This window comes from Bombus vosnesenskii, unplaced genomic scaffold, assembly GCF_011952255.1.
Source record: "Bombus vosnesenskii isolate JDL3184/JDL3185 unplaced genomic scaffold, Bvos_JDL3184-5_v1.1 scf7180000013298, whole genome shotgun sequence".
NCBI lineage: Eukaryota > Metazoa > Arthropoda > Insecta > Hymenoptera > Apidae > Bombus > Bombus vosnesenskii.
Window position 1 is genome coordinate 986,742 of NW_022882948.1, and position 14,999 is coordinate 1,001,740.

The 14,999-nt window shown below is 39.1% G+C and overlaps 1 protein-coding gene across 12 annotated transcripts in view; it reads left to right on the top strand.

Annotated features, from left to right (window-relative positions):
- Window positions 1–14,999, top strand: part of LOC117233691 (kinesin-like protein KIF13B) — a 166,146-nt gene that overhangs the window by 140,505 nt on the left and 10,642 nt on the right. For 6 of the 12 annotated variants that reach the window (XM_033494216.1, XM_033494215.1, XM_033494222.1 and 3 more), the window contains exons 4-20: window positions 4,845–5,113; window positions 7,230–7,477; window positions 7,655–7,772; window positions 8,200–8,412; window positions 8,923–9,186; window positions 9,567–9,816; window positions 9,910–10,052; window positions 10,425–10,772; window positions 11,241–11,417; window positions 11,656–12,178; window positions 12,314–12,535; window positions 12,623–12,889; window positions 12,980–13,162; window positions 13,296–13,487; window positions 13,571–13,864; window positions 13,964–14,139; window positions 14,604–14,772. In XM_033494216.1, the coding sequence (XP_033350107.1) occupies window positions 4,845–5,113; window positions 7,230–7,477; window positions 7,655–7,772; window positions 8,200–8,412; window positions 8,923–9,186; window positions 9,567–9,816; window positions 9,910–10,052; window positions 10,425–10,772; window positions 11,241–11,417; window positions 11,656–12,178; window positions 12,314–12,535; window positions 12,623–12,889; window positions 12,980–13,162; window positions 13,296–13,487; window positions 13,571–13,864; window positions 13,964–14,139; window positions 14,604–14,772 (4,056 nt within the window). The remainder of the gene's footprint in view (window positions 1–4,844; window positions 5,114–7,229; window positions 7,478–7,654; window positions 7,773–8,199; window positions 8,413–8,922; window positions 9,187–9,566; window positions 9,817–9,909; window positions 10,053–10,424; window positions 10,773–11,240; window positions 11,418–11,655; window positions 12,179–12,313; window positions 12,536–12,622; window positions 12,890–12,979; window positions 13,163–13,295; window positions 13,488–13,570; window positions 13,865–13,963; window positions 14,140–14,603; window positions 14,773–14,999) is intronic. The other 6 variants (XM_033494219.1, XM_033494220.1, XM_033494225.1 and 3 more) reach the window with 3 other exon arrangements.

Below are 14,999 nucleotides of genomic sequence, written 5' to 3' on the forward strand. Positions count from 1 at the left end.
CATAGATCTTGAAACGCGCAATGAATTTATTCGCTCGACGTGAATTTTGATTCTGAACGTTTTTAAGCGTCCTTTTTTCGCGAGAGACGAAAAGGCAGCTGGTTTTTATGCTGCGTTTAAATCCGGGAGAGAATAGCACGGAGAGAAGCAGCGTCGATTAGAGTCCGGCCATGCGCTTAAAAGCGCGCGGGTTGAGGATTAAGGAAATAATGCCGCCAATTGAAAGACAGAGGGAAATAATAGCGCGTGATAACAGAAATTTATGCACTGGCGTGAACTGTAGTTTGGTTATCACAGTTAATTGAAAGTTGGCTAAAAAGGTTCGCTGATTTTCAAAACGCAACGCAACGACGCAATATTCGAAGAACCCTGAAGACGACGAGGAAAGAGATAAAACTAATATAAGAAATAATCTAATGACAGGAAAGGTAACGATAATTACTGTACAATTGACACGAGTTATGAGGCACTGGTACTATTTATGACCAAACAATTTGTTTAATATTGTAAAAGTTTGTAAAAGTCTACTGTACAGGAGTCTGTAGTCGCTAGCAGCCTTCAGAGGAGGACGTGACTCTAAATAAGTAAAGATAAAAAAAGAAAGAAGGAATATTTCTAAACTTCGGTAGCGTAGAAAGCATAATGGAAAAATTCACGATAATAAAAATATACGTCGTCCATTATAAAGAGTACACCTTTAGAACTTAGCGTTTGCGGAAAACTTGACTCAATTTGTGTTTCACGGAGATTAGATAAAAAGCAAACAACCTTTTCAAATTATCGATGTATCTGAAGGTCTGAAGCGAAACTACACAACTTGTGAATGACAGTGTACATCGTGCAAACTTTTTTTTATTTAAAACGTCGTTTATCGGCATCTATGAACTATATACGCTGGAAACAGCGCTGTAAACGCTCAAACACGAGAAAAGAAGCGAAAAAGGTCAAAAGGAAGCAAAGCAGCGTGAAATGTACAGTGCAGAAGAAGAACAACGACCAGAAGCGAAAACGAGCAGAAAAAGGGGAAACAAAGGAAAAAGAAGAAAAGGAACGCGAGGAATAGAAATAGAAGGCAAAGATAAAGAACGAAAATGTGCAAGATAATGGAAGGAAAAACGTGATAGAAAATGGTCTAATCTCCGACCAAATGAGGCACCAAGCGAAAGAAACGCCTGTTACCGATTTTCTACGTCGTTCAACATCCACGTTCACCGTTTTCATCTAACGTTTTATTTCTGCCGATAAGGCGAGAACATGGTTCCACCCCGTGAACACGATCACCGTCATCCGCTTTTGCGCGACGAATAACACAATTAGAGGGGTCGACGCCGATAAAACGCGAACAGTATGAGCAAGGTTCACCTTACAGAGACATTGGCCCCTTTTCTCTTTTTCCTTCTGCTTTTAAAGCGAATTAACCAAATGGAATCGAAGTGGAAATGTCCTTTTTTTTTTATTTCGGTTATTTCTCTTTACAATTTGTTCGATTGGACATTCGAAGAATTCTTCCAGCTATGAATTACCACTTGGGTGACTATCCTCGGTAGGATTGCATTAGCAAGATGAAATCGTATCCCATGGGAGTTCCATAACAAGTCAGTAGGATGCTTCTTCTTTAACCTTCGTTCAGCCTGGCCTTTTTACGTTCCAGGGCTAGTCGATTAGAACGTTGCGCGCCTCTTTTATTACGTTTCTCTGAATTTCCCCTTGAATGGTTGGTATTTTTAGATCTTCCCTTGGATCTTCCTCCGTGATATATCACGATGAATTGACAACTGTTGCGAGTATAATTGATCGTAGCTATTCAAATCTAGCGACGTGGCTCGTTGCTGCTAATCCCTGTAGGACTGTTCCATAGGTTCGTATGAGTTTGATAATTGTTTCTGTTGAGATTATTCGATGTGTAAACAGAGAAAACTCGTGTGGATAAATATTCATCGATATGTGAAATGGTACTAGGTTGCTTGTATCGGGCACAGCCCGTGTGGGGCATAGCCCGTATTAGATGATCGGGCATATCAGAGTCTCTCTTTATTACAAGCACCCACTTACAGTCTATTCTGAACGTTTCTGTTCAAGGGCCTTTGCACAACGTCCCACACATCTTTACTTTTTAGATTGTCTAACTCCTTCGTTATTGCATCAGTCCACTTTTGAGCATCTGGCCCCCTCAGGGCTTCGTATACATTCACAGGTACACACATGCTTTGAGTTTTGCGAACGGTCGCAGTATGAGCGCAACTATCACATGTCTTTGGTTTATGTAATCTTGCCGACCTCCTGGGCACAATCGGTACACTCACTGGGCCTCCCCCGGATTATTCTCACTCGTTAAATTGTCCATGAAGTAGTCAGTCTCCCCTTCATCGTTTTCGCCATCACTTTGTGTTTCGACGTCAGTCCGCTCCCCTTCCAAGTTCAAAATCTTTACGTCCCATATCCATTCTGAGGACCTCCTTTTTATATTGCTCGTCTCCATCTTAACACTCTTGTAGGGAAACGTATTCTCCTCGAACCTGACATGACAAGATATTATTACTTTCTTGGTCTTTGGCAGGTAAATCCTATAGCCTTTGACCTGTCTGTCGTATCCTACAAATATCCCCTCATCTGCCCTAGTAACGTGTATAGCTTATACAGAATTGGTCCTAGAAGGTTTCTCTGAGGATTTTCCTTCTACTTTAACTCAATCGCCCTAATTTTCCAGTATGCGTCTTTGACTCTTGCCATAAATCTTTCCATCGCTCGCGTACGATTTAAGTAAGCGATAAATTTGCCTCGGACAATGATTTTTAATTACTCGCGGTAGCCTCTCGCGCCAGACCTTGTCGAATAAGTTTTAGCCCTCTCGATATCCAGGAAGAAAGTAGAAATTCGTTTCACCTTCTGAATATTATAATACGTAACGCTGTACTTTGCATACTTTGTGCCTATCATTTTTACGTATTGCGTGTATCTTTTACAATTTAATTTCCCTCTAGCGCATAATAAATCCACATTATCCGCTGCTTATAACAAATCGCTTCGCTTAGGATGTTCCGTATATTTTTCCATGTCACGCGTACTCTATCATTTTTCCATATTTAAATTTCCTATAAATGCAATAGATATTCGCATAGTCACGATAGCAATGCCTCCCCTCGAAAGGGAGAGGCATTGACCCTAGCGTGGGCGATGACGACGTCGACGACGACGACGAATGTTGAACTTCCCTCGACGTTCAATCACTGCCGCGATGTTAAAAAGGAGGGTGAACAAGAAAGAAAAAAAAAAAGAAAAAAGGAACAAGATTACGCACTTCTAAAGACTCTCGCGTCTTCTCGCACTTAGCTGCTCGCTTGTCATCGATCAATCGGATTGCACCTCTGCTCTGCTCATCGTCTCAAGGGATTATAGCAGGATAGAATGCTTGTACGTCTTATGAGAAGTTGTAGATGAGAATGCGAACTTAAACCTGTTAACGTTCGAGGAAACAATGGTGTCAATTGGGGGTTAAAAGCCTGTTGGAGGATGGTTCGCTGTTGATCGTCGCGGTCTTACAGGTTTCTTCGAGAGCCGAGGACTTAAAGGAAGATTTACAAGTTAATGATGGGGTGAAAAAGTATGTTTGCATTATGAGAATCGTCGAGAATATCGATTATGGTTTCTGTCCATGGAGGAATGGTCTGTCGGTGATCGGAACAGCGTCAGTTTCCTTGAAAGTGATTGGAATTAAAAGGAGACTTGGACGTTAACGATGGGCAGGAAAATGTGTTTGACGTGGAAATTTGAATACGCGTAATTGAAAATTAATTGAGTTCACCGAAGGGTGATCTGCCTTGGTTTGCGCGATCCATCGTCTTGCGATTTTTCGACAGGATTTGAATTGGAACACGTTTCGTCTATAAAACTTTATGAAATCGAGTTACAGTCTGAGTGGATCATAGTCGTAGTCCGACTAAAATATATTCTACTACTAACGTGCTTCGATTCGAACTCTGACCTTAGTCGCAACTTTATAGACCAGGAATTATTCAAATTTTGCTATGGTTCATCAGGTTCGTGTTCTACGTTTGAAACTGCCCATTAGTCCATCCTCCGCTCGGTCCTGATAACATCTAAACGCCAACCCTCGCTCGATTACTTCATTTACATAATTCGCCCTGTGGCTAAACATTTCCAAAGAAGAGAAGTCATAAAGCCTGGTAAAAATTACGGGATGTCTCTTATCTCATCAAGGTGTAGTCGTTTTATCGCCGAGATATAACTTCTCGCAAAGACAATCCTTTTAGCCCGTTTCATTAATTCTGAGTCTGTGTATAATAACGAGAAACAACAGGATTTTCAAGATCGATGTACGTGTCTCATACAAGTCACAAATTTCGGGAGAAAAGATTCAGCTTCGATTTCAATTTTTCAATTCCACTACTTTGGCAAATTCTCTCGTCGAACATCTGTCGAAATGAAAGGAATTAATCAATATTAATAAAAATAGAATTTTAATATTATTATAATAAACAATGAATAATATATTAAATTAAAATATGAATAAAAAATTTAACGAATTCTTCCACAGGTTTATACATTAGGTTGTCCAAAAAGTTTCTTTCGTTTCATAAGGCGATAATAGATGGACAAGAATTTCTGTTTTATACTATTTTATTGAATTAAGCGTATTTCATTTCGTTCTATTTCTATTATTATATTCGTGCACAATTCAATAAACAAGAAAATATTGTGCGTCTATTATTTCCTTATAAAACGAAAGAAACTTTTCGGGCAACCTAATAGATACGATCGATCCGATGGTCTGCATTTTTTTAACGATTGATCCAAATTAATAACAAAGCTAATTTTGTAAAAAGGGTCCGGGAAATCGTACACGATGATGGGAAGCGGCGAGAACAAAGGTATCATACCACGGCTGTGCGACAACCTCTTCGACATGATCGCGAAGCAACAGAGCTCGGAGCTTACTTACAAAGTCGAGGTTTCCTATATGGAGATCTACAACGAGAAGGTGCACGATCTGCTCGATCCAAAGCCGAACAAACAGTCGCTGAAAGTCAGGGAACACAATGTCCTGGGCCCGTACGTGGATGGACTTAGTCAGCTCGCCGTCACATCCTTTCAGGTAAGGGAAGATTTATCGATATTCGTCCCGTCCTTTTAATCATTCCTTTTGTGCGCGCATAAAGCATCGAAATATTAAGTTAGTAAGTGCCTGAAACTCCTGGTAAGTAAAGTAACTAGTAAGAAAGAAAGTAAAAAAGTAAGTAAAATTGAATAGAAAGTAAGAAAGTAAAATTGAGAATTTTCTACACTGCGAGTGTTGATGACTTTTGCGTTAAACGTTTTTCGCATTCTTTCATATTTGTTAAACCTATTATATCTATTTAAATATAAAATTACATCTCGTATAATTACATTGTCTCTCTCTCTCTCTCTCGTATTCTTTTCCTTTCAAACTTTCTTTCGTTCGACGCTGTACGCGTACGATTTACGAGCGACAATCGAATTATTAAAATTACATGAAAATTGTAAATATCGTTTTCTTCTTATCACACTCTTTGTATCGTTCAATATACTTAGATATTTGATATTGCTCGTTTTATTCGCGATATAGACGAGATACTCGCGTATAGAAATTACGTATAAATTATACTGTCGTATTCTTTCGTACCACACGTCTTGTTTATTCTAAATATTCTTTTCGATCGAGTTATTTATCGATAAACGAGGACTGGCAACACGCTTGTCCGGTTTTTCCACGATACGGCAAATCGCAGCGGTGTTATTTATCGCTTGTTTCGCGTGTAACTGGCATATTGCCAAAACTGAAACCGTTATGATCGATATCCGTCATTGCGGTGCTTCGACAATTTAATTCCCGCAATAATGTACTATCATCTGCAATTAAATCGCGAAATAGTGAACTTTATAGCTTTTGAAATTAATGATTTCGTGTTCTCGTGAAACGCAACCGAATATCATGGACAAAAGCGTGGTTTCGTTTTACCAAATTAATATGAATCTCTTTGATGTGCATTATGAAATTGGTATTCGTTTGCAAAGAACGTTGAAAATCGTACGGACGTCGGTTTATTTTCTAAGTTGATGAAGTTGATTGAACTGTCGCGATTACCACCGATCCGATGACTTTTACCGATCGCTCGACCGACGTACGAACATTAAACGAACGAAGGTGTATAACGATACACGATCCTTTCAGAAAGTAAAATCAGGTCGTTTTACATGTATGCGAAGCTAGTGGTTACCTCTTTTATGCAACAAACACGTTTCGTGCATACCAGTAACGCGTGATAAGTTTCAATTTGCTTCATCGACTGTGAACTACGATACTATCGTGTCACGTTTTTCGGCTTTCCTTTGTATCCTTTCGATGCGATCTCTTTTTCCATACAAACGGCGCGCACTGTCGTTCGATCCTGCAGTTTTTAAGGGAAAACTTAAGAAACGTTTACCTAGCAGTCTCTTCCTTCGTATTTCATCACGTTTCGTTTATATTTCGCGTCACCGTGTCTCGGTCAGTTCTCTGCGTTTCTACAAATTAACGGGAACTATTTGCCGTATTTGTCGGAATTACGCTGAAAGATTGGAATTTTCCAATCGATTTCTCTCCGATTTTCAAAATTACAAGACGATCTTGGAAAAGACAAGTACTGGACGCGTACTGGAAATCGTTAGAAAGTCCAAATATCTTTCTCTTTCTTTTATATTCACCTTTTCCATCTGAGGATAATCGTAAAAGGAAGACAGAGAAAGGCTTTTGGAATTTCAAAGAAACGATGGATACGTAACATTCGAGAAACGAGTGGAAATGGTCCCCTCGTAAAACTTGGGTCTCGATAGGCGAACACGAAAGTCGGAGAATGTCAAATCGGTTTTCCGGTTCTCGGAATACCCAAGAATCTGCTCGTTACGTCACGATCGCCAGCTACCGATTCGTTGCGATCGTTAAATCCAGCATTCCTGCCGAATCGACTGAATTTCCCAACAGAATCGCCTTAATTTCCCAACTTTTCCATGCCAGTCATCCGTTCGCCGGTAACCCGAGCCCAGAAATCACCTTTCACCAAGTCAGTCAAGTCACCCGAGTAATCTATCAACGACCGGATGATATGTTGGAAACCGCTCGAAGCTGTGTATCGCGTGTGCGATTCGAACGGTAACAAGAGAAAAGTCAAATTGGCCGTGAGGCGTCACGAGTTACCGCAATGATTTCGCAGGACATCGACAATCTGATGGCGGAGGGGAACAAGTCGAGGACGGTAGCTGCAACGAACATGAATTCCGAGAGTTCACGGTCGCACGCTGTATTCTCCGTGATCCTGACGCAAACGTTGACGGACTCGAAGAGCGGCGTCAGCGGTGAAAAGGTCTCGCGGATGAGCCTGGTGGACTTGGCAGGGAGCGAAAGGGCTGTGAAAACTGGAGCAGTGGGCGATAGGCTTAAAGAAGGAAGCAATATAAACAAGTAAAGTTTCCTTTTGTTGACGCTATACAGCTAATCGTCTAACGCGGTTAGAAAACGTTGCTTGTAATTAAATATTTACCATCCTCTAGCTTGTTAATAAGGCTAGAAGTGTTTGCGCCTGGACATATACGAGAGACGTGATAGATCGTGCGATATAAGAGAGACAAATGTTTGCAGATCCCTAACGACGTTGGGTCTAGTCATTTCGAAGCTGGCGGATCAAAATTCCGGAAGTAATAAGAATAAGGACAAGTTCGTGCCGTACAGGGACTCGGTTCTGACGTGGCTGTTGAAGGTATCGTTTGATATATTTGGAATGTTAGATGCGACCAGCTTGCTAATTGTTAGGTACACAATGGGAAAGATATGTCAGTACGGTAAAGAACGAATTAACACAAAATTACTAATATAAAGGGTGGTGAGGATGGTACTTTTTGACGCGATTTTATTTTTCTTTCTTTTTTTTTTTTTTTTTTTTTTTGGATTATAACTTTCAATATGAAGAGATTCGTTAATAATTACAAAGTAGGCTACGACTGTATCTAAAAAAAGAAATAAATAAATAAATTAAACTCCGTGGATGATAGATCGTAGTATGAAAAAATTGTAGAATTAAAATACAGTGAAATCATTAAGAAGACAAAGTTTTGCGATCACCGACGTTTAATTAATTTTAAAAGCAACTTCTTTCATTTATAACCATGCTGTACTTTTAATTATAGGATAACCTTGGCGGGAACAGTAAGACCGTAATGGTAGCCACTATATCTCCTGCCGCGGATAATTACGAGGAAACGCTTTCAACCCTGCGATACGCGGACAGAGCCAAGAGAATCGTTAATCACGCGGTGGTCAACGAGGATCCAAATGCAAGAATCATTCGGGAATTAAGGCAGGAAGTGGAGGCGTTGAAAGAGATGCTATTACATGCAACTGTAAGATGATTAAGTCTCGTTAACATCGTTGTATTAATTATGAGTTAGACCGGACAGACAAACATGGCCATTAGAGCTGGTCGATAAAAACTTGAAGAAGTTTCTTACAATTAGCCGTATTAAAAACTTGCCGTCGAAGTTTCGCATTTTGTGAAGAAAATTACAAGGAAAGCGTCAAAGAGAACGATCGAGATTAATTCCGTTAAATACGAATAATGTGATATTTCAACGAGAGACGAGATTCCAACGAAGTTATGAAACTCATCGAATCGAGCAGATTTATTTTTAAAAGAGGCGTAAATAACGTACAACATAGTTATAAACTATCGGAAATTTAATAAACTAGATAGAGGAAATAATCTTAAACCGATTCCTCGAACTTCGTACTTGGTAGCTCCATTAAAATTCATTCCGGATTTAACAAACAACTGCATTCGTAGAAGTTACTCGAGAAATAATTACTTCCGCGCTCTACTAAACTCAGGATTCTCTTTCTTCCGGAAATTCTAGGGACAAGGGTCGATAGTGGGCCAGCAACGCACAGACATAACGGAGAAGCTGTCGGAATCGGAACGATTAATGAAGGAAATGTCGCAAACGTGGGAGGAAAAACTGGTGAAAACCGAGAGGCTGCAACACGAAAGGCAGCAGGCCTTAGAAAAAATGGGAATCAGTGTTCAAGCCTCTGGTATCCAAGTGGAAAAGAACAAGTATTATCTCGTAAATCTAAACGACGACCCTAGCTTGAACGAGTTGCTAGTTTATTATCTGAAGGTACCTAAAAATTCTTAATTACTTCCGAACAATTAAGACACCCCCTCCCATTTTTAATAAGATATCGATTACGAAAATCGTTGATATATTAGTAGCGTATAATTTGATCATAAAAATATCATTTCTCAATATCTTTGTTATGTAATATGAATTTATCCCAGTAAATTGTACTAATCTTACAAAACTGGAGATATTCGTCGTTTCTCAAATTAAATAATTGCCAAATAATATTTTACACATAGAATCACTACGTTTGCCAATTGTATCATAATTACTAGAACATTCTGTATATGTAAGTAACATAATACATAAAAAAAATGTACAATATAAAGTATAAAACACATAATACAAAATATTGTGCTCGTTGTGTTAATAATTAGGAAAGGACTCTGGTTGGAGGACGTTCGGCAAAGACAGACCAAGACATTCAGCTGCACGGGCTTGGTATTCTGCCTGAACACTGTGTCATCACGATAGAGGAAACTGGCCTCTATATGACACCATTAAACGGTGCTAGGTGTTTCGTGAACGGCACTCAGGTAGTAGAGAAAACACCGTTGTTACACGGTGACAGGATCGTCTGGGGAAATCATCATTTCTTCCGGGTGAATTGTCCCAGAAGTGCAACAGGTAACGCTTAATGGATATCCCTGATTGAATTCTTTGAGATCGATGTGTGACACCCGATAGTCTGTACGTATATGTGTGTCCCTCTGTTTATAGCGATCAACAGTGAGCCTCAGACGCCGGCACAGAATATTGATTACACTTTTGCACGAGAAGAACTGATGCTTAACGAGTTGTCGAACGACCCTATTCAAAGAGCTATCGCTAGACTCGAGAAGCAGCACGAAGAAGATAAACAGGTATTCTTAGGGATTGATGATGTTTGGCGGAGATTCTCAAAGATATTGCTCATATCCAACAGGGAATATCGCATATTTATTTCAAAAGTGACACAAGTCCAACAATTTTTTCAAGAAAAGTGAAGAACTATTTGGAGATTTACAAAAAAATTTTCTATTTTAACTTCTTTAATCAGTTCTAAGCAACTATTTCAGAAGCCATATAATAGTAACCTAATTAACTGTATAGTCCTAAATTTCATATTCACTTGGGAAGGTTCAGAATCATATTTTGTTATATGAAATTCCTCGATGTTGGATGGAATTGTCACAGCTGACTGTTACTTCCCAGTTTTATCTTATCAAGTACCATCAATGTGTTCCTTTATTTAGGTCGCGTTAGAGAAACAGAGGCAAGAGTACGAAAGGCAGTTTCAGCAACTTCGCAACATTTTGTCTCCATCGACACCATATTCCCCTTACGTACCATACGATCCCCTGCGGGGCAGTCAAAGCAGTAAACTTCCTGCTTGCACGCCAACTACGCAAATGCGAGTAGAGAAGTGGGCCCAGGAAAGAGACGAGATGTTCAAAAGGAGTTTAGGCCAATTGAAAGCGGACATCTTAAAGGCGAACGCATTGGTGCAGGAGGCAAACTTCTTGGCGGAAGAGATGGGGAAGCAAACGAAATTTAGCGTCACTTTACAGATTCCGCCAAACAATTTAAGTCCAAATAGAAAGGTAACGCATGTGCTGGTTCTTATTGATTCTTATTACATCTTTGAAGTAATGGATCAAGGAATCTTCAGAGCTTGACTCTGGATTCTTAAAACTCGTGTTTACAACTTTTAAATAATTTGGAATCTAATGAAATTGCTTTTCCTGATCTTTTCAGATTATTAGAAGTGAAAACTAAGAAATTTATTCGAAATATATCAGTATGCTTATGTATCAACTTATCCATCAAATACTTCAGCATAAATATTTTGTTACTTTATTAATACTTCTTACTTTATATATTTTCTGAATTTTCTGTTCTTCACTCTCTTCCTTATCTTGTCTTACTTTGTGATATAATTTTGCAATTTCCCATCAATTATTATCTTTTTTTTTTATATATACACCCTCTTCGTTTTACTAATTTAATTTCCTTTTGAGTTGTATTTATTTATTTCCGTTCATTCTGCTTTCACACTCTTCGACATGCAGAGTGTATTTTTTCAGCGGGGCGCCTTCGTCAGCGAGCCTGCGATTCTAGTGAAAAGGACAAACATGGGCAGCCAGGTGTGGTCCATGGAAAAATTAGAAAACAAATTAGTCGATATGCGGGATATGTACGAGGACAGAAAGGATCCCAACAATTGTCAACGATTACCTGCCATTAAGGTATACTACCTAGTTCATTCTAGTTTTTTAATACATTTTCGACTGGCTATTTTATCCAAAATGAGGATGAGGAAAATTGATGATATCAAAGCTAATCGGATACAATTAAAATACACACAATTTTACAAAACTTACGTGATTCTGTGCTTATGCAAACACGAGCATATTCATAGCCAGTCAGCAATGCATTAAACAGTAACTAGAAAAACTATGTAAATCTGAACGATTTCTAAATTAGGATGAAGTGCCCGGGAAGACTCAAGACCCGTTCTACGAGTCCCAGGAGAATCACAATCTCATTGGAGTAGCGAATATTTTCTTAGAGGTTCTGTTTCACGACGTTCGATTAGATTATCACACGCCAATTATCAGCCAACAAGGAGAAGTCGCTGGACGACTGCAGGTCGAAATTAGTCGCATATCTGGTCACTTTCCTCAGGACCGTATCTGCGAGGCAGCGTCAGAATCGTCGAATGACTCGACCTCGTCAGAACCTGAGGATTATTCCGGATCGAGCTTCATCACTTGTCGCGTGACCATCAAACAAGCAACTGGTTTGCCTCTGTCACTGAGCCATTTTGTATTTTGTCAATATATGTTCTGCGGACATCCAGACCCCATAGTGGTCCCAGCCATCGACAATTCCGAACAATTAACTTCGAATTGCCAGATAGGGCAGAGAGACTCTCTGGTGTTCAAGTTTAATCACACGAAAGATTTTACCGTGCCCATAACGGAGGAGTTTATCGAACACTGTAGCGGTGAGTGGTGAATCAAATTGTTTGATGTCTCAGTGACACGATAACTAATCCTATTAGGCTGCTTTCCAAGATACTTTTAGATACGTATGTAGATATGGAATTTTTAAATACATAGAAACACATTTTCATATACAGAAGGGGCCTTAAGCATAGAAGTTTGGGGACACCGAAGTGCCGGATTTTCGCGAAGTAAACCAGGTTGGGAAGTGGAGCAGCAGCTTGCTAAAGCTAGATCTCTGGCTGATCGATGGTCAGAGTTAACGCGGAAGATCGAATTGTGGGTCGAAATTCAGGAACTAAATGAGCAAGGGGAATATTCACCGGTGGATGTGGTTGTGAAACAAGATACATGGACAGGTACGTTGTATACTTGTCTTTTTTAAATATATTAAAATATCGTTACATTATAGCTCATTGCTTAGCATGTAATTCATATTTTTTTAGGAGGTATTTATCAGTTACGTCAAGGACAGCAACGACGAATACAAGTTCGTGTGAAACCAGTACAAAATTCAGGAACATTGCCCATAATTTGTCAGTCGATATTAAATATAGCAGTTGGTAGCGTGTCTGTAAGGAATCGTCTTCAGATTCCATTGGATAGTTATCAGGACGAAGACTTAAGTATACTAAGGGAAAAGTGGAGCGAAGCTTTAATGAGAAGGAGACAATACTTGGATCAACAGATACAGAAACTCATTAACAAACAAGGTATATTTTTCGTATAGAAAAAACTTCGACCTTCTATTGAAATCATTATATAATTAATATCATGTAATTAATTTCAATGTATAATTACAGATAAAACTGAACAAGATATTGAACGAGAACAAAGTCTCGTGGATCAGTGGGTCAGTCTCACAGAAGAAAGAAACGCAGTGTTAGTCCCTGCAGCAGGCTCAGGTATTCCTGGTGCACCTGCTGACTGGAACCCCCCTCCAGGAATGGAACCACATATACCTGTTCTCTTCCTTGATCTCAATGGTACGTCAAAAAGATTCTATATGTATTTTGTGGAAAATTATTCATCCTTTTGTGAACTGTCACAATTTGTCTAAAATCGTTTATATTTAGCAAAATAACATTTAATGATCTCTTAATAATCGAATATTCACAGCCGATGATCTTTCAACACATCAGTCGGGAGAAGAAGTCTCCGTAACCGGATTAAATTCCATCTTACCAAAGGAACATGGCAATAAATTCTACAATTTACCCATAATTCGTCGCATAGAGAAAGATGTGTGCGCTATCGCTGCTTGGGATTCCAGTATACACGACAATATACATCTGAACAAAGTCACAGATGGTAAGATATATAACAATAAAAATCTAATGTTCAAGAATTTATAATATTCGGAATCTTCAATTCTGTTTATGAATATATTTTAGCAAACGAGCGGGTTTTTTTAATTTTGAAAACAACGGTGCGCCTCTCACACCCGGCGCCAATGGACCTTGTGCTGCGTAAACGATTAGCCTTGAACATCTACAAACGGCAAAGTATCACAGACAGAATCTTCAAGAGAATCGTTCGTACCGACTGCTTAACTCAAACTGGAGTCACTTACGAAGTCGTGTCTAATATACCAAAGGCTAGCGAAGAATTGGAAGATCGCGAGAGTTTGGCACAAATAGCTGCAAGTGGCGAAGACAATAGCTTATGTGATGGCGAGACTTACATCGGTAAGTCAGCTTTGATAATACTTACGCAAAATCTTGTACACTCAAGACCAAACATACATAAAAATATAATTTAAACTCACATGTCTGATGTTTGCATAGAAAAATATACACGCGGTGTTTCTGCGGTGGAAAGTATCTTAACTTTAGACCGATTACGACAAAGCGTCGCGGTAAAAGAATTACTGCAAGCACAGGGTCAACCACTTATGCGCAAGACAGCAAGCGTACCCAACTTCTCGCAGGTACTACTGCCTCTCCGCCGTCTCGGACGCACTGTATGCTTTTGTTTAATTTGTTTTTCTTTTTTAATCTCTATAGTTGGTATTTTAATCTCTATTCTATAGTTGGTATTTTGTGTTCCACTTTTGAGTCCAAGTATTTTCTTATTCCAGTCCAAACCAGTAGTAGTTTTAGACATTGTAGTATCATTAGTTTCAAAATTTCATTGTATTCACTATCCTGTCACTTTTTCTAAATTATCACGGTTTGTCTAGAATCATTTGGCCATATAAACACCTCAGTACACTTAACGAAAATGATATTTGAAAGAAATGTTCTCATTAACTTTTTTAATTTTGTAAATGGTTGAAGAATGTAAAAGAGGGAGGGGTCACTTGTGATGTTGTTTATAATTGGGAAAAGGCCTTGAACGGCTGATTGATTTTGGACAGACTATAGTTAAATCATACAGTATCTCCTGAGATAGAGATAAGTAACGTGATACGCCGACTACTTGCAGATCATGAGATCCGATACCTCGATGGACTCTTTGAACGTTACGCGTTCTGAAAGCGTGACTGATCTCAACACAGAGTTGAACGGGCTGCTTCATTCGCGACGTGCATCCACGGGTCACACCAGAAACGATGAGAACTTCGTTTCCGCGCCGGCTAAACCATTCGGAATCGGTAAGCAAACTTTTCATTTTTATCCATTACATTTTTCCAACGAAACATTTCCAAACAACAAATTCAGGGATCATACGTTCTATGATTTCTTAATTGCACATCCAACTGAAAGTGTATGAAATAATTATATGTTTGATATTTAACATTGGTAACAATGAGCAATTTTGGAAGAATATATAATTTATGAAATCATAGAAGATAAATGAAATTTTGATTGATACTCAAGT